Consider the following 23881-nt stretch of genomic DNA (forward strand, 5'->3'; position numbering starts at 1 on the left):
CAGAAAGTTCCAAGCACGCACTAGCTTCCAGAGTGTATTGAAGTGAAGCACTTCCCTGAACATGAAGGATAGTAGTCAGGGGACTTGAAAATCCACAGTGTTTGCATCTTGGTTTAAGTGCTAGGATTCAGCTGTCCACTGCCTCCACCACTAAAGCTGCCAAAATTCACGGGGTCAGGGAAAGAGCTAACGCTTATCGAGCCTTTGGTGGATTGTAGGCACATCTGGGGCACCCCCAAGCCAGAAAACCTAGCAGAAGGCCCCACTAGCTCCCTGAACCAGGGCCACTTGTTTAAAAAAAAATTGCCCTCACCTTTAGGGGCTCTGATTCCAGCCTGGACTCCGAGGTGGGCTCCACATCTTCCCTGTCAACAAGGTACACCTGGTAAGACCAGGCATACCTGTGCTGACCCTAACTGTGTCAGGACTAAGGTTCAGAGCGCAGGAATTGTGGACTCGGGGAGCCTTGCTCCCTTACGCTGATGCCCTTGTGGGTGCAGGAAGAGACTTGGACCCCTCAAGGCCATACAGGATCCTTAAGCACAAGACCAGGACCCTGTATGCTTGGGCTATGGCTGAATTTGTGCTCATTCAGCAGGGATCCTACAGGACAGCCACAGATTTTTGAGCCCAGGGTGCTCTTTATCCTTGGTGATCACCAGTTTAGGCAATATATATGTATATATATTTTAAAGAAACATGGAATCTCTCTCTCTACCCTGAAAAAGGGCCCCTGGAGCTGTGAACACGAAGCTGCCCATTGCCACTTCAAAAAAAAGAAATGCACTAAACTTCAGATAATTCTGTTACAGTATATAGAAATTAAATTAGCTAATGCTCTACTTTCACATGGCCATCTGCTGGGGAATATTGTTTTTGGGTGCTCCTTAGTAAATTAACCTCACTGGGTTTTGGAGCTATCAAGGCCTAGCTCCAATGATTGTAAAAGGTGCTAATCACTTAGAGCAAACTTGCACAAAACCAAACATTTCTACATATGTGTCTTAAATTCACCGAAGATCTGGAATGGACACAGCTTTCAGTACACTTTTGATGGGCCGATACCTAATACTGAATAGCCTAGACTTCGGAGAGCCCACCAAACCACTAAACGTTGAATTTGATCATTTTTAGATGGGTGCAATCAGTCAGTCAATGTGTAAGCATCGCTGTACCCATCTGCAGGCATCAGCAATCCATCACTTCCATATACTTTCTCCTTGGGCTTTGATACATCTTCATTTCAATCTTAATTATACAGTCTATAAAATGTGTTGTCAAAATGTATTCATGCATCAATCAGGAACCTGTCGATTCCTTCTATATTTTCTGAAAAGAATAATAATAATTCAACTTTATTGTCATTGTACAATGCACAAGTACATGAACAACGAAATGTGATCTTGCAAGCTCCCATGAGTCCAGTACAAATAACATTAACATTAAACGTAAATAGCACCGTCCTGGGAAAAGCAAAGCCGCTGCGTCTGTCCCTGTAAACCATTCGTACTCCGACTGTGCAGGCAAAACTTATTCTCTTGCTTTTCTTCCCTGTGTAGTTGCCTTACCTTGTCTCATTTTTACACCAAAGCTGAAAAGAAAGAAAATAAACTTAGAAAACAGCTGGTTAGATATGCAAGGTGTCATCTACTGCTGTGTATGAACAAAAGTCAAAATATAATGCTATAGTAATAGCCAATAGCAATAATTTAGTTGACACACATGAAGGTACCCAGCTTTAGAGTCATCTCTTTTTAAGACAAATAAACCTTTCCCATCCACTGTGAGCCACAAGACTTGAATAAGTATTCTGTAGAATATGAGCTGTTGTATTTTGCACCATTTTGGATAAGCAAAACATATGCTGGCCTCTTTACGTTCAACTCTGCAGGTGAAATGAAAAAATGCACAAGTTATTTTGTTCATTTGTTTTTCTGAATAGAATTGTTATAAATGAACAGAACTCAAGTATTTTTTCACTCGCACTATCCTTGGAATAAAGCGAAAGCTGTTTAAGTTGTGTTTTTATTGTGTTACAAAAATAATGCAGGATTGCTCAAAAACATCAATGCTGAGATTTTTTTTTAAACTCTTATTTTTGAATCAGTCTCTTGTTCTCGAAATCACCTGTTTCAGTGCCGGTGCTGGCTAAGCTGTTTATCAACAGCAGCTTAGGCAGGAAGCACATTTTATAGTTTGTTGAACTGAACAATGTTTTGGAATGGAGAATAAATCACAAATTTAAGACAAGGTGCTTCCTTGTTCAGTGCTGAAGAGTAATATTTTTGTAATTCTAGTAAAGCCTTGACGTACCAGGTGGTGGGTTTGGTGCATTTGCTAGTACTCAACTGCACTTTGAAGCAAAGTGCTTCACTGCAGCGGCACCACCTGTCTGTACTGGCCTATGTAAATGGCAACAGTGCCGAAGAAGGGGAATGTCCTTATCCGTGTGGTAGAGATAATGGTGTTTATTGGTTCTGACATTGTGCCATGCTTTGCCTGGCAATCTGCAGCCACAATCTATTCAGCCCCTCCACATGCCATGATAGCCCTGGCTTATTGCAACAGCATTGCTTCTAATTAGTAACTATTTCAACATTTTTATTTAGCTGATTATCGTAGATTTGCAAAATTAGTGCTTCGAACACCAACAGTGCCAAAATAATTTATCAGCTTTTAGTAAAGAATGAGATCAAGTCAGTGAAACATCAACAGTGATTTTCAATTACTTGAAATCACCTGAAAGCTGCTGTGTCCCATAAATAAATTATATTTACAACTTTATTAGAAACTCAGTGAGAGCAACAATTTGTCAAACAGTTTGACAAATATTTTTGAGGTTGTAACTAGCAGGGTAGATAAGGGGAAACCAGTGGATGTAGTGTATTTGGATTTCCAAAAAGCATTTAATAATGTGCCACACAAGAGGTTATTACACAAAATTAGGGCTCATGGGATTGGGGTAACATATTAGCATAGATTGAGGACAGAAAACAGAATAAATGGGTAATTTTCAGGTTGGCAGGCTTTAACTAGTTGGGTACCACATGGATCAGTGCGCACCAGCTATTTACAATCTATATCAATGACTTAGATGAGGGAACCGAGTGTAATATATCCAAGTTTGCTGATACAAAGCTAGATGGGAAAGTGAGCTGTGAGGAGGACACAAAGAGGCTGCAAAGGGATATAGGCAGGATAAGTGTGTGGGCAAGAACATGGCAGATGGAATATAATGTGGGGAAATGTGAAGTTAGCTACTTTGGTAGGTAAAATAGAAAATATTTTTTAAAAGGTGAGAGACTGGGAAATGTTGGTATTCAGAGGGACCTGGATGTCCTTGTACACGAATCACAGAAAGTTAACATGCAGATACATCAAGCAATGAGGAAAGCAAATGGTATGTTTGCCTTTATTACAAAGGGATTGGAGTATAAGAGTAAAGAAGTCTTACTGCAATTATATATGGCTTTGGTGAGACCGCACCTGGAGAACTGTGTACAGTTTTGGTCTCCTTACCTAAGGATATACTTGCCTTCGAGGGAGTGCAGCGAAGGTTCACTCGACTGGTTCCTGGGATGAGGGGATTGCCCTATGAAGAGAGATGGAGTAGACTAGACTTATATTTATTCGTGTTTAGAAGAATGAGAGGTGATCTCATTGAAACATATAAAATTCTTAAGGGGCTTGATGGGGTAAATGCTGGGAAGATGTTTTCCCAGCTGGGGTGTCTAGAGCTAGGGATCACAGTCTCAGAATAAGGGGTCGGCCATTTAGGACTGATGAGGAGAAATTTCTTCACTCAAAGGGTTGTGAATCTTTGGAATTCTCTACCCCGTAGGCTAGTAAATGCTTAGTCATTGAGTATATTCAAGACAGAGATCGATAGATCTTTGGATACTAAGGGAATCAAGGGATATGGGAATAAGATGGGAAAGTGGAGTTGAGGTGGCCGACCTCTGCTCCTATTTCTTAAGTTTAATATCCGTTAAATCTGTTAGAGGGATGTGTTTGGATGGGCCACATGGCCTATTCGCGCTGATTTATATTTATAAGCATTACAATTATCACGTCACCTTTAATGCAGAATTCCCCCCCCCCCCTTGAGATATTATGTAAATGTGGCTGTACCATCAGTATCAAACGTTTTCTTCCTCTTGGGTCTTACTCTATTTTGCTCATAGCAGATAGATCTTGGAGAGGGGTTTCCATTAGGTTGCGCAAAAGATCAAGGAATTTAAAGCGCAAATCGAGCATCGCACTGGAAGCCGGCCCCACCCACAAGACTGGCCCCCGATCGAATTAATCACCATTATGAGTTTCCGCTAATTGCGCCCATTTGCGGGCCTTCGAGGAGGCTGTTAAAATTAAGCTGCTTTTGTTGGCGCAAGGACACTAATAGGCTCGTTTTAAAAGCTTTTAAAAATGTTTTAATTTACTAACAAACTGACTACTGTACTCCAATGTAACTAGTACAATAAATGGTTCTCTAGTTTTTTTAAATTCATTTTCAGTTATTTAAAATCGGGTTACTCTCAGGTGGTCGACTAGACTCTGACTAAAAAGGCTTATTTTTTTGAGAGAATCCTATTTTCAGCTGTATTAATAAAACTGCACCAGTTTACCACTCTTAAATATATCAAGGGATACTTTTTAATGCAATTTGTTTTTTTAAATTTGTGTTCGAAAACCCTGGCTGGGTTTCACCAAGACGTCTCAGCTCCCGACCTCATTACAGCCTTGGTCCAATCATGGACAAAGGAGCTGAATTCCAAAGGTGAGGTGAGAGTGGCTGCCCTTGAAATCAAGGCAGCATTTGACCGAGGGTAGCATCAAGGAGCCCCAGTAAAACTGAAGTCAATGGGAATCGGGGGGAAAACTCTCCAGTGGCTGGAGTCATACCTAGCACAAAGATGGTTGTGGTGGTTGAAGGTCAATCATCACAGCCCCAGGACATCACTGCAGGAATTCCTCAGGGCAGTGTCCTAGGCCCAACCATCTTTAGCTGCTTCATCAATGACCTTCCCTCCAACATAAGGTCAGAAATGGGGATGTTCGCTGATGACTGCACAGTGTTCAGTGCCATTCACAACTCCTCAGATAATGAAGCAGTCCATGCCCTCATGCAACAAGACCTGGACGACATTCAGACTTGGGCTGATAAGTGGCAGGTAACACTTGCGCCACAGAAATACCAGGCAATGACTATCTCTAACAAGCGAGAGTCTAACCAACGCCCGTTGACATTCAATGGCATTACCATCGCAGAATCCCCTACCATCAACATCCTGGGGGTTACCATTGACCAGAAACTTAACTGGACCAGCCACATAAATACTGTGGCAACAAGAGCAGGTCAGAGGCTAGGTATTCTGCAGCGAGTGTCTCACCTCCTGACTCCTCAAAGCCTTTCCACCATCTACAAGGCATAAGTCAGGAGTGTGATGGAATACTCTCCACTTGCCTGGATGAGTGCAGCTCCAACAACACTCAAGAAGTTTGACACCATCCAGGACAAAGCAGTCCGCTTGATTGACACCCCATCCACCACCTTAAACATTCACTCCCTCCACCACCAGCGTACCGTGGCTGCAGTGTGTACCATCTACAAGATGCATTGCAGCAACTTGCCAAGGCTTCATCGGCAGCACCTCCCAAACCCACGACCTCTCCCACCTAGGACAAGGGCAGCAGGTGTATGGGAACACCACCACCTGCAAGTTCCCCTCCAAGTTACACACCATCTTGACTTGGAAATATATCGCCAATCCTTCAACGTTGCTGGGTCAAAATCCTGGAACTCTAACTAACAGTACTGTGGGAGTACCTTCACCACACAGACTGCAGCGGTTCAAGAAGGCGGCTCACCACCACCTTCTCAAGGGCAATTAGGGATGGGCAATAAATGCAGACCTGCCAGCGACGCCCACATCCCACAAATGAATTTTTTTTAATTGAGTGTGAGCGGAAACTTGAGCAAATAAAACTTCTTAAACTAGCGCCCAAAGCGGAAACTCCAAAAAGACCAATGAGAACAAACTCAAAACTACGATTCCACGATCGACTGCCACTATGCAGACAAAACATTGCAACAATACGTGGATTTGAAAGTGACAAACTTTGGATCAGATTTCTGCTTGCTGGACAGCATTCTCACTTGCCCAGCTGTCAGAACACGTATAGACGACGTCTGTTTTTCTTTTCGAATTAGAATGTCCCACTCTGCTGTCATGAACCACTCCATCTACTGGCCAAGGTGAAAACTGAGGACTCGAAAACAACTGAAGCTGGTAGACAATGCCCGTACAGTGACCAGCTTGAAAAATGGGAAGTACTAATATCATTTAACTGTTAAACTTCTCTTAACTTTTGAATATTTTAACAAAATTTCTCCACCAACAGCAGTATAAAATCAGTGTTGTCATTTATTTCAAGATTATTATTATATAAATCAAGGCTTGTTCTTATATTTCTAATTCAACCATCAGGGTCAAAATTTCCTTTTGCAGATATGCGATAGAAAGGAGGTATATATTTTGAAATCTGCGCCATACATTTTTAATTAATAGAACACTGCAGTCACAATAGTCACTTAAATGGCAAAAAGGCTACATTTTATCCAAAGGTGCAGCAGAATTTTATATATTTTATTCGTTTTTCCAATCAGGCACTATAATTTCATTTTCTGCACTGTAATTTAAAACTAACATAAAGTACATATATTTTCACTGAACATCTGTATTTACATATTATTCGGGTTATAACACAACATGTTGAGCTTAATGTTCTCATTCCAGTGACGAAGCAACAGGAAAAGCTGTCTAGTTGCCGCCTTCAGTCCACTGATGTTCACCCGTTCTGGAAACTGCTGTGAGTGTAGCCACGTGTCTGCCTTGGCAGCAATGAGCTCCCATTCCAGAAAGTAACCGGCGCACTGGTGTTCAAGCCACCCCAGTGCCACAGCAGTTGCCCAGCTCATCCCTTCCATATCGTCGTACTGTGAATTTAGATCATTTGCTGACTCGTAAAAGGCACCATTAGTTTCAGAGGTGACTGGCGAGTTTTCATACAGATCAGTTTCAGAGCCCCTGCCACTGTCCACTTGCTGAAGGGTGGTGCTCAGACCATCAGTACTGGCACTGAACGAATTGTACAGGCTTGCTGGAGGACTGGTATGATCGAAAACATCCTCAAGATGTGACCATGTAATTTTCTTTGAACTTTTCGTACTTTCTTCAGTATTTCCTTGATTCTTTTCAGACACTGACTGGACATTCTTCTTACTAGCGCAAGGTTGAGTCTCATTTTGACTGTGGATGGAGATCTCCCTTCTGAGGGTAGCTTCAGTTTTGCTGCCCGGTGTACGTGGTGACATACAGCGTGAAGATGGGCTGAGACTTGCTCGGTGACAGGAGAAAGGTGAGGCCCTTCTCAGTCGATCTAAGGGAATCCGAACAGCTTCAGAAAAGGCTTCATTCAGTAGAAATGCTCCCGTTGCCAATTGTAATTGCACCTGGAATAAGAAAGTGCAAGTTAAATATACTTCTCTGTATAAGTAGATTATTTTCCAAGTATCCCTCAGTTGTGATATATTTGATGGTCATTTTTACAGCAAGTATGTAAAAAAACTGACTTTCATTTAATTGGGCATTTTTGAAGTGTTAATATTTAAGAGAGATGCAACATTAAAAAGAAATTAAACCAAAAGCAAATTTATTTCATGGAAAAGAGAGAAATTTATAATATACTCTGACAAAATTGATGATTCAACTGGTACCAAATCCTAAACTGCATCCATCAGTGTTATAAAGCCATTTATTGAGTTAGTAGTGAAACCATCACTAAATGTTACCCCTGTTGATAAAAGTATTTCCCTTAATAAACCAGTCCAAAAGACTCTGACTCAAGGCCATATACCATCTGTGTTCTTACTGTAAACATCAAATATAAAGCATTTAATGCATTATGTGGAAGTTACTATAGATACTACAGGTACAACCCCGGTAATCCGGCACCCTCGGGACCAGGCCGGTGCCGGACCACTGAAAATTCCGAACCACTGAAGGTGTCGAAAGTCACCACAAACACCGCCACCACCTGCTCCTCCTCTTCCTGCTGCTGCCCTCCCTGTGCCGCCGCCGACCCCGCCGCCCACGGGCTGCTCGGGCTCCGCCGAGCCGTCGTTGATGCTGCGCGGTCCAGGCACTGATCCTGACCCGGTGGCGGTCCCGGGACCCGAGCCGGACCCATCCCAGGGAGGGAATGTGACAGCAGGACCTTCCTCGTGCCGGACCACTGAAGGTGCCCGACCATCGGGTGCCGGATTACCGGTGTTGTACCTGTACATACACATTCCCCACATGGCAAATATATAGAATAGTGTTATCAAAATCAGTTGATGTTAGATTCAACTCATTTTAATGTATGGTTAGAATGGGATTGATTATTATAGGGATACTTGTAGAATTTTGAAGTCAAAATGATCACTTAAAAGGCTACTCTATAGTTCCAGTCATATTGATACCATAATAATGGGATTGATTATTATAGGGACATTAGATTGCAATCTTTTGTTTCTTAACTTGTCCCATCACCATCTCCCTTTGCCTTGCACTATCATCCCCTTTTGTCTTTTAATCTCTCCTGCCTTCCAGCCTATCACAGACCTTCCCTTTGTTCTTTCCTCCCCTCCTCCCTTTCCCTGCCCCGACACTTGCTTAAAAATCTGTTACTTCTCTAACCTTTCCCAGTTCTGACGAAGGGTCATTGACCTGAAACGGTAACCCTGTTTCTCTCTCCACGATGCTGCCTGACCTGCTGAGTGTTTCCAGCATTTTCTGTTGTTATTTCAGATTGCAATGCTAGATTGATATCCTGGAGTTTTCATTTGATTGCCTTCAGTGGTCAGGGAATAATCTCAATTTTATCTGGGTTATTAACATTTACTATTATTAAACAGAGAATTAAATCAGCAATGGTGCTTATGTACAGTGGTAGTACGCAACATAAATTTATATTTGCTTTTGCAGCAAAAACTCATGCTGTCAGGCCTTAAGTAAAGGGTTCAGTATTTTAATCCATAGAAGCTAATTGAAGTAAGATGTTCACAATTTTTCTTACCAGTGGCAGATAGTCGTTAATCTCTTCTTCAGGAGAGGAGTCCAGCTTGGCGGTCAGACAGTTGGATTTTATTGGTATGTATTTTCCAGTGTGACTAGGGCTTCTGTACTTTCCCAGGTTAAACCTTATTGAGTGAATAAAGGAGGGTTGGCAAGTTGAGTGAATCAATAGCTATACTCACACCAAGGGAGCTGAGCATTCCAGAGAGTGGAACCAGGTTATTTCGGCTTTAATCCTCTCAGTATTTGTGCATTTTGATAGAACCAAACTAATTGGGTCAACAATGCCTACAAATATTTGTGATATAATGGGCCGTCTTGCCCATCTATTTGTTGGTCCATACCATTGACAGTCTAGAATGCATTGGTAGCCACAAAGGAGTTACTATGGTTTTAGCTAGTGCTCATTGAAAGTGAGAGTGAGTGTCCATTTGAATTATTTTAATATTCTCAGAATGTAATTCTAGTCAAGATGTTATTTTGTGCAGATGGAATAAATTCTGTATTCCACTTTTTGTGAGATAAAAAGCATATCCCTGCTACTTTGATTATACTCAGTTAAGAATAAATTAATCAGGGTACCTGGATCCAAAGAAATTGTCAAATGATTTCTGCGATCGTACTGAGACTGTCGATGGACTCTGTGCATTGCCTGGAAGAACACAGAAACTACTGTTATTTTATAATGAAATCAAACTGCAACTCAATTAAATATCAGTAACTGGGATTTAGATGTTTTATGTTCTTGCTCATTGTAGAAAAGATTCTCTCCAATAATATTGCTTAGAGTATTATATTAACTGGTAATATGCTAACAAAAAGTAATCCTAATGCTGTAGTAGCTTACGTGAAGCTAGAAAGTTTCAGATTCAACTTCACAATCAGCTTTATTATCCTTGCGCCTACGTCATGCTGCCTCTGCCTCACAAATGCATCCAACTCACAAAAACAATATCATTATTTTTATGTCCGCCCAGTTCAAATGTCAGGCAGCATGTTTCTCCAGCTCACGGATATAGGTTTGTAAATGATCTGCCATGAGTCTTGAACAGTGAATACTATTTACTCCCCCACCCCAAACTGTTTATATTTAAATAAAGTCTTTAGGGACAAACGCTAACATAATTTGCAAATATTGACTGGTGCAATGTTTGTGTAGGATTCCTAATTTGTATGAGATGGTGCCCATGCCCAGCTGAGGTAAGGACAGCTTTAGGAGGAGGGAGATTGAGCACAGGTAGAGTGATTTTTTAAATCTACAGTTAAACTAGAGAAAACTGGTTAAGGAGCCAGAGGTTTGGACTTGGATTTCGCTGAAACACGAACATCTGTAACACATTCCACATAATCAAATATTTCGAATAATGAATAGCTGCAAGAGAGCTACAAAACCACATTCAACCTAACAATATCAGATTGATAAGAGTAAAACTCAAATGTTTTGTGAAGGCTAGCCGAACTTTGATTAAATTAGTCTTATAAGTCACTGCAGGCTGTCTGTTGACATGATGAGAGACATCTTGCCCATAACAAGTGCACCTTCTGTTGATCAAGCATGAAGTAGGATTAGTTTCATGGAGAAGTTTGCATCTCACTCATCTGTCCCACCAGCAGAGGGAGGTATTGTGCAGAAGTTTAGGGTTTGATTCGCCAACATCACAATTGATTATATTTTTATAATGTATAAAAATTGTCCAAGAAAACCACATTGTACAGTGTATAAGTTATGCAAGTATACTTTATCCAAGTGTACAATTCCAATGTACCAATTTATAACCAATTGGCCCCAATACCCATTATGGTGATATCTTCATCCAAGCATCCTTAATTGATGATTGATCTAAAGGTTTTAACCATAATAAATCTTACCATTTTCTGATATTTTAACACTGATTATATGTTATCACAAAATTGATATAAAGCTCCCCTGATGCCCTAGCAGATAGTACTAACCAGTGTAACATTAAGCAATGCATACAGCTATATAGTGACACCAATATTCCTGGCTAGAATGGAGATGATTGGGTAAATCACTGCTGTAAGTGGCTGGGATTGATTTTATGCACATAATTTGAATGGAACTATCCTCCACTCACTGCATTTAGCTGGAGAAATCACCCTGCTTTTATCGGGAGAGGTTGCTGCAGTTTCGGCCATTTTCTGTTTGCTGTAGTCTGTGGACTGTTTGCTGTAGTGCGGTGTTTAAATAGACTCTATTTGCTTAGTAAATAGACTTTGTTTGCTGTAAAATACATTGTTTGCTGTGAATGCTGCTGTAAATCCTGCCCACATATGAACAAAGGCCAATGAGATGAGATACTGGAAGAATGTTAGCACATGTAGAATTATACCCCGGTAAGGGTCAGCATTATCAGAAGAGAAGGAGAGAAAAGGAAAGGGAGCAACTTGGCAACAACATTTTTGTTAAATAGTACAAGCTTCATGAGCATACATTCTATATCCTATTTTGTCTTCTGAGGTATCCACAAATACTTCCTTAAAATGATTGTTGCTTTAGTATAGTGGACTATTAGTCTTAATTTTGTTTTTGAAAGTGTCAAGTTGGTAAGTTACTCATATTAGAAAAATACCTTATGAAATGCCATCAAATTTAATTATAAAAAATACAAATGCTTGAGCACATAGAAATTGATGTGTCAAACAAAACTGCTCCAATATGCTGCCAAGGAATTGGAGATTGGGAGACAGTCACCTGTTCCTATGCTTCTGCACACCTGCCACTTTTGGATGCCAAACCTGATATCATTAATCTCTGTGAGCAGAGACTGTTGCCCTGCTACAAGTTCCCTGAATTCCTTTGTTGTCCCTGGCGCTTTTCAAAACACCTCAAATTTATTACATCTTTAAATGTGGATGTAAATACCTTGGCATCATCAGAGAGATGCTCAAACGGTATTTGCCACTTGTGTGCCTGAGCTCTCCCTTGCAAATGACAACGATGTCACTTGCTGGTCAATCGCAGTCTGCAAAGCAGTGAATTTTTGCTGCTTGATAGCGGTAGAAATTGCAACTGGGTCGTAGAAACTGCAATATTACTCAGACCAGCTCACGTCCTTTCATGCAGGGAGACAGCAAATCTGTTTCATCAGTGGCCCCACGAGGTTGGAATTTCAATGCAACTTGGCAGCGCCCTTGGCCATGCCAAACCTCAGCTTAACAGCTGTAGCTCTTCTTCAGCCACTACCTCTGCCCCTTCCTCAACCACAATGAGTGACTCACTCTGTGCCTCCCTCTTAAACTCATTAAGTCCCTCTGAAGTGTCTATAACTGGGCTGATGCCTGGTTCAAGTGACATGGATAACGCAGAGTGTTGAGTTGAGCCTTGCAGTGCAGAGGTGCCTGACTCATCTCCCAGGGCATCTGGGCTTTCTGTAAAAAAACAAAATGGCACAGGATGAGCACATGGGCATCGTTGTGCATATTGTTGCAATGAAAGTACATGGTATGTTTCATGGAAGAGCACAGAAACTGATCTAAACTCGACAAAAACATAAATGATTGCCACATGAAAGTATATATTTGCACAAACCAGGAGCATTGTTGTCCCCAAAAACTTCAGCCTCCCAGTCAATGATCTCCATGATGGCCCCCTCACAGTGGGTATTAGCTGTGTCCCACCACCAGTCCTTGTGCACTGTTTCCTGTTCAAGGCCATCTTCTTTTGCAAAGAGAAGAACAGTATGCATTGCATGAGAACATTTCGCAGATAGAAGGGGCTACAGCAGTATATAGATGTAGCAGAATAAAATGCGCTGTCTTGCCAGCTGAAATTCAAAAAGCAGAGTAGAGAAATGTCAAGGTGAGCAATGAGGTGGCCTGTCAATTCTTTTCCATTGTTATATATGGGCCTGACTGTCAGCTTACATTGCTGCAAATGGCTATGCGAGGAGTTGTAGCAACTAGCCATGTTTTCTTGAATGTAGTTTTAGAAAAGGGTACTGTTAACCTGAATTTATCCAGTCATTTTCTGAAAGTGGAGAACACGAGATGTAACAAAAATATTTCAGAAGTATTCAAACAGGCTAGAAAAGGCAGACGTGAAATTGTAACTGCAAAAGATATTTGGCCAACTATTCTTAGGCATGAACCCTCTGTTTATTGATGGATTACCCTTCTTGACCCATAGTGGGAATTTTTATTTTCTCTCATACCATCCACGATAATGTGAAGGGCCTCTTCCATAAAATGGGCTTATCTGGATTTCCTCATTCTTTCCATAAGCTCCCAAAATGTTCACACTTCACAGCTGGATTGCTGCACTGTGCACCAGTTACATGCCTATTGAGATAGCTAACAGATGATGAAGCAGCATTATTGCAGGCGAATCTAATTGGCTGTGCATTAGTTGCAATGCACCTGATCTCCAAAAAGATGCATAGGTAAAGCTGCATTCTCGCAAATACAGTAAAAATAAGGATAAAATGGACTCTCATTTAACTCATCAAATCTGCTAAGAAGAAAATTAAACTCTGATGTTTTGGTTTCTCAGTGCGGATGAGGGTACCCGATTTCTAGCATCCAAAAATGGATGTCCACTCCAAGTAGTCATAAAGCGGGCACATTTCCATGAGAGTTCTCCCGATTGTCTGCTGTAACTTCAGCAGAAAAACCGCAGAAACCCTGGAAAAATGGTCTTTTCAGCCATTAAGAGCAGGTTTGTCCAGCACTGCCGGCACTCTGACACTGTGGCAGGGCCCTGCGGAAATTTTTCACCCCTCCCCCACACCTAGCGGGCAGCCGAGCTGCCCCATAAATGGCACAAGCACCCAGCTGATTCATGCAAATGTACCTGATCCCAGGAATTCAGGCAGGGTGCAAGTTGCCAGCAGGTAAAAGTCCCGCTCTGCCTTTGTTATGGTGGTGGAGTGGGACTCGCAGAGTCTGGAGCCACTAGTGTTTTCAGGCCCTTTAAGCAGGTTTGTTTGGTGTAGCCTGTGTACTCAAGCAACTAAGTTGTTTATTAAATTGGTTTCATAGTATGTTTTTCTAACAAAATTGACTTATCAACTCAAGTGGAGACATTTTTAAAAACAGAACAAGAGAAATAGGTCCAATGTACAGAAGGAATGATCACTTTAAGGAGGAATTCAGGGATAGATGGGGAGTGCAAGTGGGTATATAGAATTTGTGCAGATAAAGTTGTACCAACATTGTATTTGGTTACCTCTGAGAAGGTGACAAGACAAGCATCTCAAAGCATGCAGGTCCCAGAAATGGAATTAGCCTCCTGCTACACAGGGTCTGCAATACATAGAGGCAAGAAGCCGACAACATTCCAGCCAGTCTTCAAGAGACCTACCAGGAATCCTCCGTATCTACTCCTTCCAATAGTACATCACTCAGCAGAAATAGACAAAAATGAACTTGATGCACTGGTACAGCTAGTGTGAAGTGACAGAATGTTAAACATATTACACAACACACCTTTACATTATTAAAAGCAATTGCTCAATGATGTTTAAAATGATTGCAGTCATTTTTAATTACAAAAAAGGGGACTTGGTTTTTGCAAAACAATAGAAAAAAGCATTTCTTTTTGTGCATGTCTATCTTGGATTTTTGCAGCACCTCCAGCAAGCATTGTGTCCCTCTTTCAACTGCAATGTTGCACATCAGACAAAATACTACAATTATTCTTCCAACTCACACTGCAGGTAATACTGTAAAGCACCGTCAATGTGGTGCAAACATCAGAAACATTGCTTTAACAAGTTCAAGTTATGCACTTCGGCCTTACAAATATGTAATTGTAAGCCTTTCATTAAGGGGACTGGGGCTTCTCAGATGGATCATCAGCCATTTTTGAACTGGCTAACCCATGTCTCCCAGGAGCTAACTTTAAAATATGTTCCCCTCCTGCCCCCCTCCTCTTAACTAGAACCCTGATGATCGGAGTTAACACAGATCAGAGATTCCAGCTCTGGTGAGTCACAGCCTCAGCAAACACTGTTCCTCATGTAAGGCAAGGTAGCCAGGATGCAGACATTATACATGGTGCCTCAGGTAGTTGTGAGCCCTGAAAGACCACCTCCAATGCCCTTGGACCTCCGGGCAATCATCTCTTGCTTTTTACTCTCCTCCAGAGTGTCCAATGTAGAAATACTTGATGTATTCACAGAAAGACTATTTCTATAAGCTACCTCCAGCATGGTTCACCCTTTCAACTCTGCCTGCTCCCTCCAGTGCTTTATTACCACTTCAATTGTGTGAAATTTATGCATTATGTGAATGGAGTAAATTTGCACTATTCCCATTAATTGCTACTTAACAGTAAATAAAATGCTAACACCAGTTTAGTGTGTTAAAAGTGCATTACACCTGTTTATTCCCAGGTACCATTTTAGTAGCCTGGGCAAAATTTGGGGACCATTCACACAAATGGAAAAAATATTCCATAACACATAATTAGTGTGTGTGCCAGCTGTAATGCGCACAAAATATTTCCACTCCAAATGTTTTATTCCCTTCTATTTGGACACCTTGTGGTAGAGTTTCAAATTTGCTGCCTGGGCATAAAACCTGCATTGTGGATCGGCTGCCTAATAGAGATGAAAATCGGGTGATTTCTATAACGGACGGCCAATCCATAATTAGTTTTGTACCCAGGTGGCAAGTTGAAAATCTAACCCATTGGCCTGTAATTTGCGGTCAGCACTGAAGCTAAGGTGCTCACCGCTGACCTCGAAGAAAGCTGTCCACAGAGATTGCACGTCTCTGTGGCGAGAGTTTACTTTCTCGCCGTGCAATTGATTGTAGCAGTGTGTAATGGTGTAATGAAGAGCTTCAGGTGACATCAACAAGCTGTCTAAGCAGCCAATCACATTGAAGAATTCTCACAGACAGCAAACCAGGAAATGAAAAGCACTGAATTATCTGCACTTTTAAAAAATATTAGAGAGTGAAATAAAGATTGGTACATACACTGGGGTTAAAGTAGAAGCTGAACTATCTTGAACAAACTTTAACATTTTTTATTTTTTTTAATTGTAATTTTTATCATAATAGAATAATTTGACACTCTACAAATATAAAAATTAGTTTTTCAGGGCAGAATGGTTGTTTAGCAGTCAATACGCTATTAAATCCCCAGTTACACCTATTCCAACAAGCTTAATGTTTAATGGGGTATTTAACAGTGATATTAGCACAGAAAAGCTCAAGTTTTCATCAATTCCACTGATTTCACGGATTGCCGGCTATGGAGGGTTTACAGCGCAGCCTGTGTCGGAGCAGTCAATGACTGACTGCAACTTCAGGATTTCCGCATTTAGATGTGCACGCGCTAAATCTTCAAGTTACAGTCAGTTTCAGAGGGGTAATGACGGCGAACGCGGGCCAATATCTTGTGCTAGTTTTAGCAAGTGTTAAAAAAACACATTCCCAGAAGCACATTCCAATAATGTTGTAGCCAGACCTATTCAGCATGTGCTATAAGGAAAAGTACAGTTAAGCTAAAATGCATCAATGTGTAATACTCCTCTTATGCAATGCTCTTACTTAATCACCTCCCATCACCAATGACAGACCTATAACCAGCAATACTTCTAGCGTTATATAACTCAGAATGCTCCCTCAGGACACAACTTGAGCTGAAGGAGTATGGAAGGATAAACTCTATTGTACTACTAGTTGTTTTAACCCAGTTTAAATGGGCGTAGAATGGAAATTTTACATGACTACTATAATGATATCAGTTTATGTAATTTAGAGACATTCCCTTAATGTCAGTACATGTTGGATGTAATTTTCCGAGTACGCACTGGTGGTGGGGAATCTGATCCACTACCGTACGTACTGGTACATCATAGGTTGCCAGCACATACTCAGAAAGTTATCCCTGCTGTATCAATGTTGCAATTTAAGCAATTGGTTTGATTTAGTCTCCACAAGTAGGGAGGCTGCAAGATGAAGTTTGTAAGCAGAGGTTGAGTTGCTGAATGTTCCTGTGTGTAAATACATTTTAAACTTTAATAAATTTCTTCCTTCATCATTAATTATTGGATTTTAAATGAATCCTCAAACAAGTTCAAGGGAGGAAGTGTGTACTCACTCGGACAATGCTGATTATACATGACTATAGAATTGGTAAAATCTTCATGAACATACAATCAAAATACTCACTTGCACTCCCAGTTGGACCTATTTGTCTTGACTTGCCAAGACAGAAGATATGTAAATCAGGTTCAATATTCAAAACTATGAGACAGAAGGCCAGCATAGGTCATATTCTGATGAAGAACAATTTAATTACTGAAATATTTGAGAGATTAACTCTGAGCAGAAAGTTACGAGATGCACTATCTGGGCAGCTCTGTCACTCCAACACATTTGCTTTAGTTTGGGTTGTTATAGTCAATTCTTGGCCCAGCCTCCAGAGGAGGTCAGCACCAGTAACGACCAAGAAGTCTAAACTTGCGGGGAGGGGAAAATTGATCCTATTTGACCAACCTCATTGAAATCAGCTTTCTGTTGGCGGATTGTGGTGTGCCACTAATGATGCATCATACAAGTCTATAACCTAAACCATCCTCTCCTCCAAGGCTCAGCTGGTGGCGCTCTTTGCCTTCGAGTCAGAAAGTTGTAAGTTGAAACGTTGCTCCAGAACGTGAGCACATAGAAATTTACAGCACAGAAGGAGGCCATTCAGGCCATGTTGTCTATGCTGGCTCTTTACTAGAGCAATCTAAAATGAATCCACTGCCCCCTCTCTCCCCATAACACCTGTATCTCCCTCTACTTCAAATATTTATCTACTTTCCATTAAAACGATGCAATGATCCCTGCCTCAACTACCTCCGTAGCAAAGTATTCTATGCTCTAATCACTCTGCTCACTCACTCTAAATTTCTGCTTACCTCACGGTAACAATTGATGACCCCTTTATGCATTTATTTGCCTAGATAACAACCAATCCATTCCAAGGTAATTCAATGTCGGTGAAATGCTCTATTTCAAAGCTTTGAGGTTTTGTTGACAGATACGAAAAGATATTAAGTTAATAAAATGCTTTCTAGAATATGCAGCATAGTAGAAAATGAAAAGAAAAATACATTCTAAAAATAAAAGTATAACTCTTATAGCGACCAATACTGTAATTTATTTTCCAGTGTGCGCAATCAATTTCACTGCATTTGTAACATTCACATGTGACGTCTTAAAATGTGGCTCAGTCAATAGTAATTTTGTGAAGATCCGATGGGAAAGAAGTGTGAACTGTGACAAAGCAATCATTAAACAGAAGTGGATTATTTACCATCTAGGACACTCTGTCTTTCCCATCCAGAGGATGAGGAAGAGCCCATGCTGGTTGGTGAAGCTGGAATTTCTTCCTTTTCTGTAAAGAGCAGAAATACATCTTATCTCGACAGTTTAGGTTGATCTAATGTACTTATCATGCTTGTAATTTGTCATATCTCATGAGAAGTACGTGTACATTTTACAAACTCCTGCAATAAGAATTCATTAAACACTAAAAATAGTGTGCACACACACAACACATTCACACTTCGATCAACTCTTGTATCTTACTGCTCCTCAGCAAACATAAAATATTAGTCAGACACACATCACAAGAAAGGCCTTGCATGAAAGAAATATGAGGACTGATCTGATTGTGCTGTTCAGCACAACTTTGGATTTGGCTAACATTTATAAATACTGGAACGTAAAATGGTATTCTCTTCTTCATTTGTATTGTTGATAAATTAGTGATGAATTTTTACTCTCCAATAACAGGAGATTTATTGCATCTGAAGTAAACTCATCAATTCATTATGACTTGTAAAAGTCATGACAGAGAGCAAACTCCTACCCCTGCTGCGCTTTATAATATCTACTGAAGGAGAAAGTAACTGTATAGACAAGAACATTTTGGCTGCGATTTTCCCTATCTCGGTGGGTCCATGCGGGCGACATCAGTGGTGGGTCACAGCCTCGCTGCTGGCTCCAGCCCGGCCTCCGACATGACTTTCCCCTGATAGGGCTTGTTAAGCCCGGCCAGCGAGTTTCCCGGCCAATTGAAGGAAGCGGGTCTGATGACATCATTTGATGATGCGTCATCAGCCAGTTTCCTTAAAGAGACCATGCGCAAATTTACTTTGACATTTGTGCTGTCAGTGTTCTACAGCACTGAGGTGCTACAAACACTGACAAGCACTGCACAAAGGTGCACGGCTGCATGCAGGCTCTCCGATTACTCCCTCCATCTCATCCTGCAACAAGATATTCAGTTGATTGGGCTTGTTAAGCCCACCCTGCGAGGCTCCCAGCCAATTAATAGGAAGTGGGTCTGATGATGTCATTTGATGACGCATCATCAACCGGTTTCCTTAAAGGGGCCATGTCCACAATCATTTTGACAGTTGTGCTGTCAGTGTTCTGCAGCACTGAGGTGCTGCAAACACTTACAATCACTGCACAAAGGTGCACGGCTGCACCCAGGCTCTCACATTACTCCCTCCATATGCTTATGGAGGGAGTCACAGCACACAGGGAGGTTCTCTTCCCTTCCAATGGGCAGAAGAGACCTCCTCAGGAGACCAATGCAGCCTGGTTGCACATAGCACAAGAGGGCATAAGCAGAGATGTCGTCAGGAGGATCTGGGAGAAGGGCTGCAAACCTTTCAATGATCTCAGTAGATCACGAAACGTTACTGCAAATCCACACCCAACCTCATCCTGCTGTGCCACTCATCACATCCCCATCACTCTGCCTTCCCTACCCTACTCCTGCACATCCTTACTCACACCAACTTACCTTGCATGTCCACCCATCCCTCTTTATCTACATTATCACTTCCCCATCTCACTAGCCATCCCTCACACTCATCCTAGTCCAATCATACCAACTAACAACACACAAGGGTAGGCACTTGTGTCTTTTAGCCAATGTTCATGTGAAGTTTGTTAATGTGGTGTCAAACATTGAAATCTTTATTTTCAACACTTTGCGTTCTTGGACAGATTTGTGTGCAACTTTGGAAGTGGCTTAGTGAGTTGCAGTGAATGGTGGGACATAACAGTACACCCCACAATGGTGATGAGTGTGAAAGGAATGGCTTGGGCATTGGAGGGATGCTTTATGTTGTTTGTGTGGAGCGGTGCCAACCTGGCGCATCATATGGCTGCCAGGGTGTACAGCGTCAAGTGAAGTAAATCTGGCCATGGTGAGGCCATCCCTGGTGTCCCAGGCAGAAATGTGGTCGGGTGCTGATGCCCTGTGTCCTGTGCAGCATCAGTTGATTGTGGAGAAGGTTGGTGGTGTTGATGTTGGTGCTGCTGGTGTGCCTGGTGATGCTGGTGTTGGGGTTGATCGTGGTGGGATTCTGAGGACCAAGGTGAGCGTATAAAGTGCACTCATGCTGATGGAATAGATGGCAGGTGAAGTAGAGATGACTGAAGCGATCTGTCAATTAAAAAAATTTAAATCACTCGCTTGTTCGTTAATGTTACAAGGCAGTGAGACCTGAATGTGAATTGCATTATATGAGGTCAGACTGGATGGAGACTTGTGTAAAGATTTGCAGCATTCTGAATCTGTAGTGGAAATGCAGTTTAGAGAAGCTAGTGGTTAAGGGAACATTTCTCAATCAGCTGGGAGCTTTGACTTGACATTTGAAGCCGTCAACTCATCAGCTGATTCAATGGCCAATGACCTCCCGCCTCAGCTTCACAGACGGCGAGGCAGAGTGGAAAACTGGTGGGCGACCTGTCGAATTCAAAAAGCTGGGGAAAAAACATTGTTAAGTGGCTGTTAACAAGCCACTAATGATTTGAATTGGGTCCCCTGTCAATGCCTGTCGGGTCTGCTCAGCGCTGGCAGACCCGACATTGTGAAATGCAGGTATGTGCATTTTGACAGTGGAATCTTTTACATCCACCTGAACAGACAGATGGGACCTCTGTTCAACATCTGGTCCAAGCTAGAGCAATCAACTTGCAACTGTAGGACCGAGATTTGATTCCAGTCCAGGCAAGGAAGATTAATGTGCAGTTTAATGGAACAGTTAAAGACAGAGGTCTAGATTTCCCACTGTCCTCCACCTGATTGTGTGTGGTGGCGGGGGCGGGTGGGGAGGGGTTGGCGGGGGGCAGTGTGGAGGGAGGGGGGTGGAGAGAGAAGTGGGCAATCCATAACATTGTATCTCCACCCACTTTAGTGCCTGAAACATTTTCTGTTGGCATTGCCAAATGCCCAACTATTTTTGGCCAGGCAAATTTGGACTTCCTTGCTGGATAAATACATACCTAGGACCAGCTAGATCACTAAACACGAAAGGTCATCGACTTGAAATGTTAACTCTGTTTCTCTCTCTATAGATGCTGCCTGACCTGCTGAGTGTTTCCAGCATTTTCTGTTTTTATTTTACACTAAACAAACACGACCCTAAATGGATTAACAAGTTAATCAAAAGGGAAATAAAAATAAAAAGGGAAAGCAACCTCTACAAATCTTGCATGGTGGAAAGTGAAGAGGTTCACTGGAATATATAGGGGCAAAGAGAGAACTGGGGAAAAGCTTAGCTACAAAGCATAACAGTAAGAAATTCTTTCATAGAAACATAGAAAACATAGGAAAATAGGAGCAGGGGTTGGCCATTCGGCCCTTCGAGCCTGCTCCGCCATTCAATATGATCATGGCTGATCCTCTATCTCATTACTATAATCCCGCTCTCTCCCCATACCCCTTGATGCCTTTTGTGTCTAGAAATCTATCTATCTCCTTCTTAAATATATTCAGTGATTATATTCAGTACTTTATCAGTGTTAACACAATTTGATTTTGGTTAGAGTGCTTGATAGGACGGTTTACTCATAGCTATAACCTTACCTGTTGATACAAATATATCATCTAAGTTCTCAGTATCATGACTTGAGTGCCTTCGGCCCAATCCAACAGAATAACTTCTCTGCCGCTTGCTTCCTGAGAAAGAGCCCCGAGTCTGGTTGAATTTAACTCCTTGAACAAACCAAGAGAGATTTCCATGATTCATAGTGCATAGGAATGTTGCTGTATTTAGTTATTATATGCAAACTATTGTTATAGAATATTACTGGAGGCCCCTTTTGTTCGGTATACAGAAAGCTGCACAGCCATATTGAAATGTAGGTTAGTACTATGGATGTGTCAGTAGGGATTGTAGGCAAAGTGCCCTCAAAATACCCAGTGGTGTCCTACAATGGTCCTTACAACAATCCTGCTGACCCATGGGAAAACATGCTAAGAACCATGTGTAGCCCAAGACAACATTGTGAAGACAAAGGAGTCTTCACAGTTGCCGCTGGTTTCCACCATGTCTGCAGCTCGGTAAACCTGGGCTTGTTGAGGATAAATGGAGGATTACATTAGGGTGAGAAGAGCCTGGAATGACCCAAGAAGAGCCATTTTTATCTTGTACTGTCTTGGGCCATGAATTGAAGCCAGAGAAAGTGAAAAGTGTTTTCGCAGCTGGGTCTGGGAATGACCACATCTTTATCTGGAGTGTATTACCACAACTATTTAGAGTTAGGCAAGTAAAAAGTTTGTACCTAATGAACAGAACTGGCTTTTATCAAGTAATTAACAGTTGTTCATTTGAAGTGCTTGACATCTGAGGGTCGAGTTGCCGCCAGGTTGCGCTGTTTTTTTCCAGTGCAGTTCGCCTGAACGCGGTCAAATCAGCGCAAAAAGATCAAGGAATTTCAAGCGCAAGTTACATCCAGCGCAAATCGAGTTTCCGCGATCTTTTGTGCAGGTTAAAAAAAAAATCACACTGGAAACCGGCCCCACCCACAAAACTGGCCACGCCCCCAGATGCAATGAATCACCATGGCGAGTTTCCACTAATTGAGCCTGTTTGTGGGCCTTCAAGGAGGCTCTTAAAATGAAGCGTTATTTTTTAGGCGCAAGGGCTCTAATAGGCACCTTTTTAAAAAGCTTTTAAATACTAAAAAATATTTAATTCACTAAGAAACTGACTACTGTACACCAATGAAACTAGTGAATTGTTCTGTATAGTTTTTTAAAGTCATTTTCAGTTATTTAAAATCGGGTTCCTCACAGGTGGTGGACTGGACACTCTTATTAGAAATGCTTATTTTTTTGTGCTAAACCCATTTTCAGCTGTATTATTAAAACTGCACCAGGTTACCACTCTTAAATACATCAAGGAATACTTATTAATGCAAGAAAAATAAATAAACAATTACCTTCTAACATGCTGCCCAAATATGCTGGTTCGTTGAAAATTTTACGCTTGTGATTATGCAAATGAGTTTGAGCAGAAACTTGAAACATAAAATCAACTCGGAAAACTTGCGCAATTTTGAGTGCAATTTGCGCCCGGATTGACGACTGCGCCCAAAGCGGAAGCTCTACCCCCTGTTCCTCTTCTGCCTTTAACGGTCTACTGAAAGGCTCGACATCCATTCCTTACTAACTCTGTGAAGTGCCTTGAGACACCCTTCCATATTAAAGGTGCTACGAGGTAGCAGCCTTGGCTCACAGTTCTCCTGGTGTCCTGGCCAACATTTGTCCCTCAACCAGTAACACTAAAACAGATCATCTGATCATTTATCTCATTGTTGTTTGTGGGAGCTTGCTGTGCACAAACTGGCGACCACGTTTCCTACACTACAGCAGTGACCACAATTCACAAGTATTTAATTAAAGCACTTTGAGACATGCTGAGGTCGTGGAAGGCGCGATATAAATGCCAGTTCGCTCTTTACATAAATACAAGTTGTTGTTACTCAATAATAAA

The 23881-nt window shown here is 41.6% G+C and overlaps 1 protein-coding gene across 3 annotated transcripts in view; it reads right to left on the reverse strand.

The window, feature by feature from the left end:
* Nucleotides 1-6405: 6405 nt before the first annotated feature.
* Nucleotides 6406-23881, reverse strand: part of vwa5b2 (von Willebrand factor A domain containing 5B2) — a 135375-nt gene continuing 117899 nt past the window's right edge. The window contains exons 18-24 of one of the 3 annotated variants that reach the window (XM_085990061.1): nt 21970-22098; nt 18394-18474; nt 12670-12798; nt 12360-12509; nt 9702-9771; nt 9121-9244; nt 6406-7513 (exon numbers count right to left, since the gene is read on the reverse strand). In XM_085990061.1, coding sequence (XP_085846187.1) covers nt 6743-7513; nt 9121-9244; nt 9702-9771; nt 12360-12509; nt 12670-12798; nt 18394-18474; nt 21970-22098 — 1454 coding nt within the window. In that variant the 3' untranslated portion in view covers nt 6406-6742. The remainder of the gene's footprint in view (nt 7514-9120; nt 9245-9701; nt 9772-12359; nt 12510-12669; nt 12799-18393; nt 18475-21969; nt 22099-23881) is intronic. The other 2 variants (XM_085990062.1, XM_085990063.1) reach the window with 2 other exon arrangements.

Source organism: Somniosus microcephalus, chromosome 6 (genome assembly GCF_052327205.1).
Source record: "Somniosus microcephalus isolate GS21.2 chromosome 6, FLI_Smic_1.0, whole genome shotgun sequence".
NCBI classification, from domain to species: domain Eukaryota; kingdom Metazoa; phylum Chordata; class Chondrichthyes; order Squaliformes; family Somniosidae; genus Somniosus; species Somniosus microcephalus.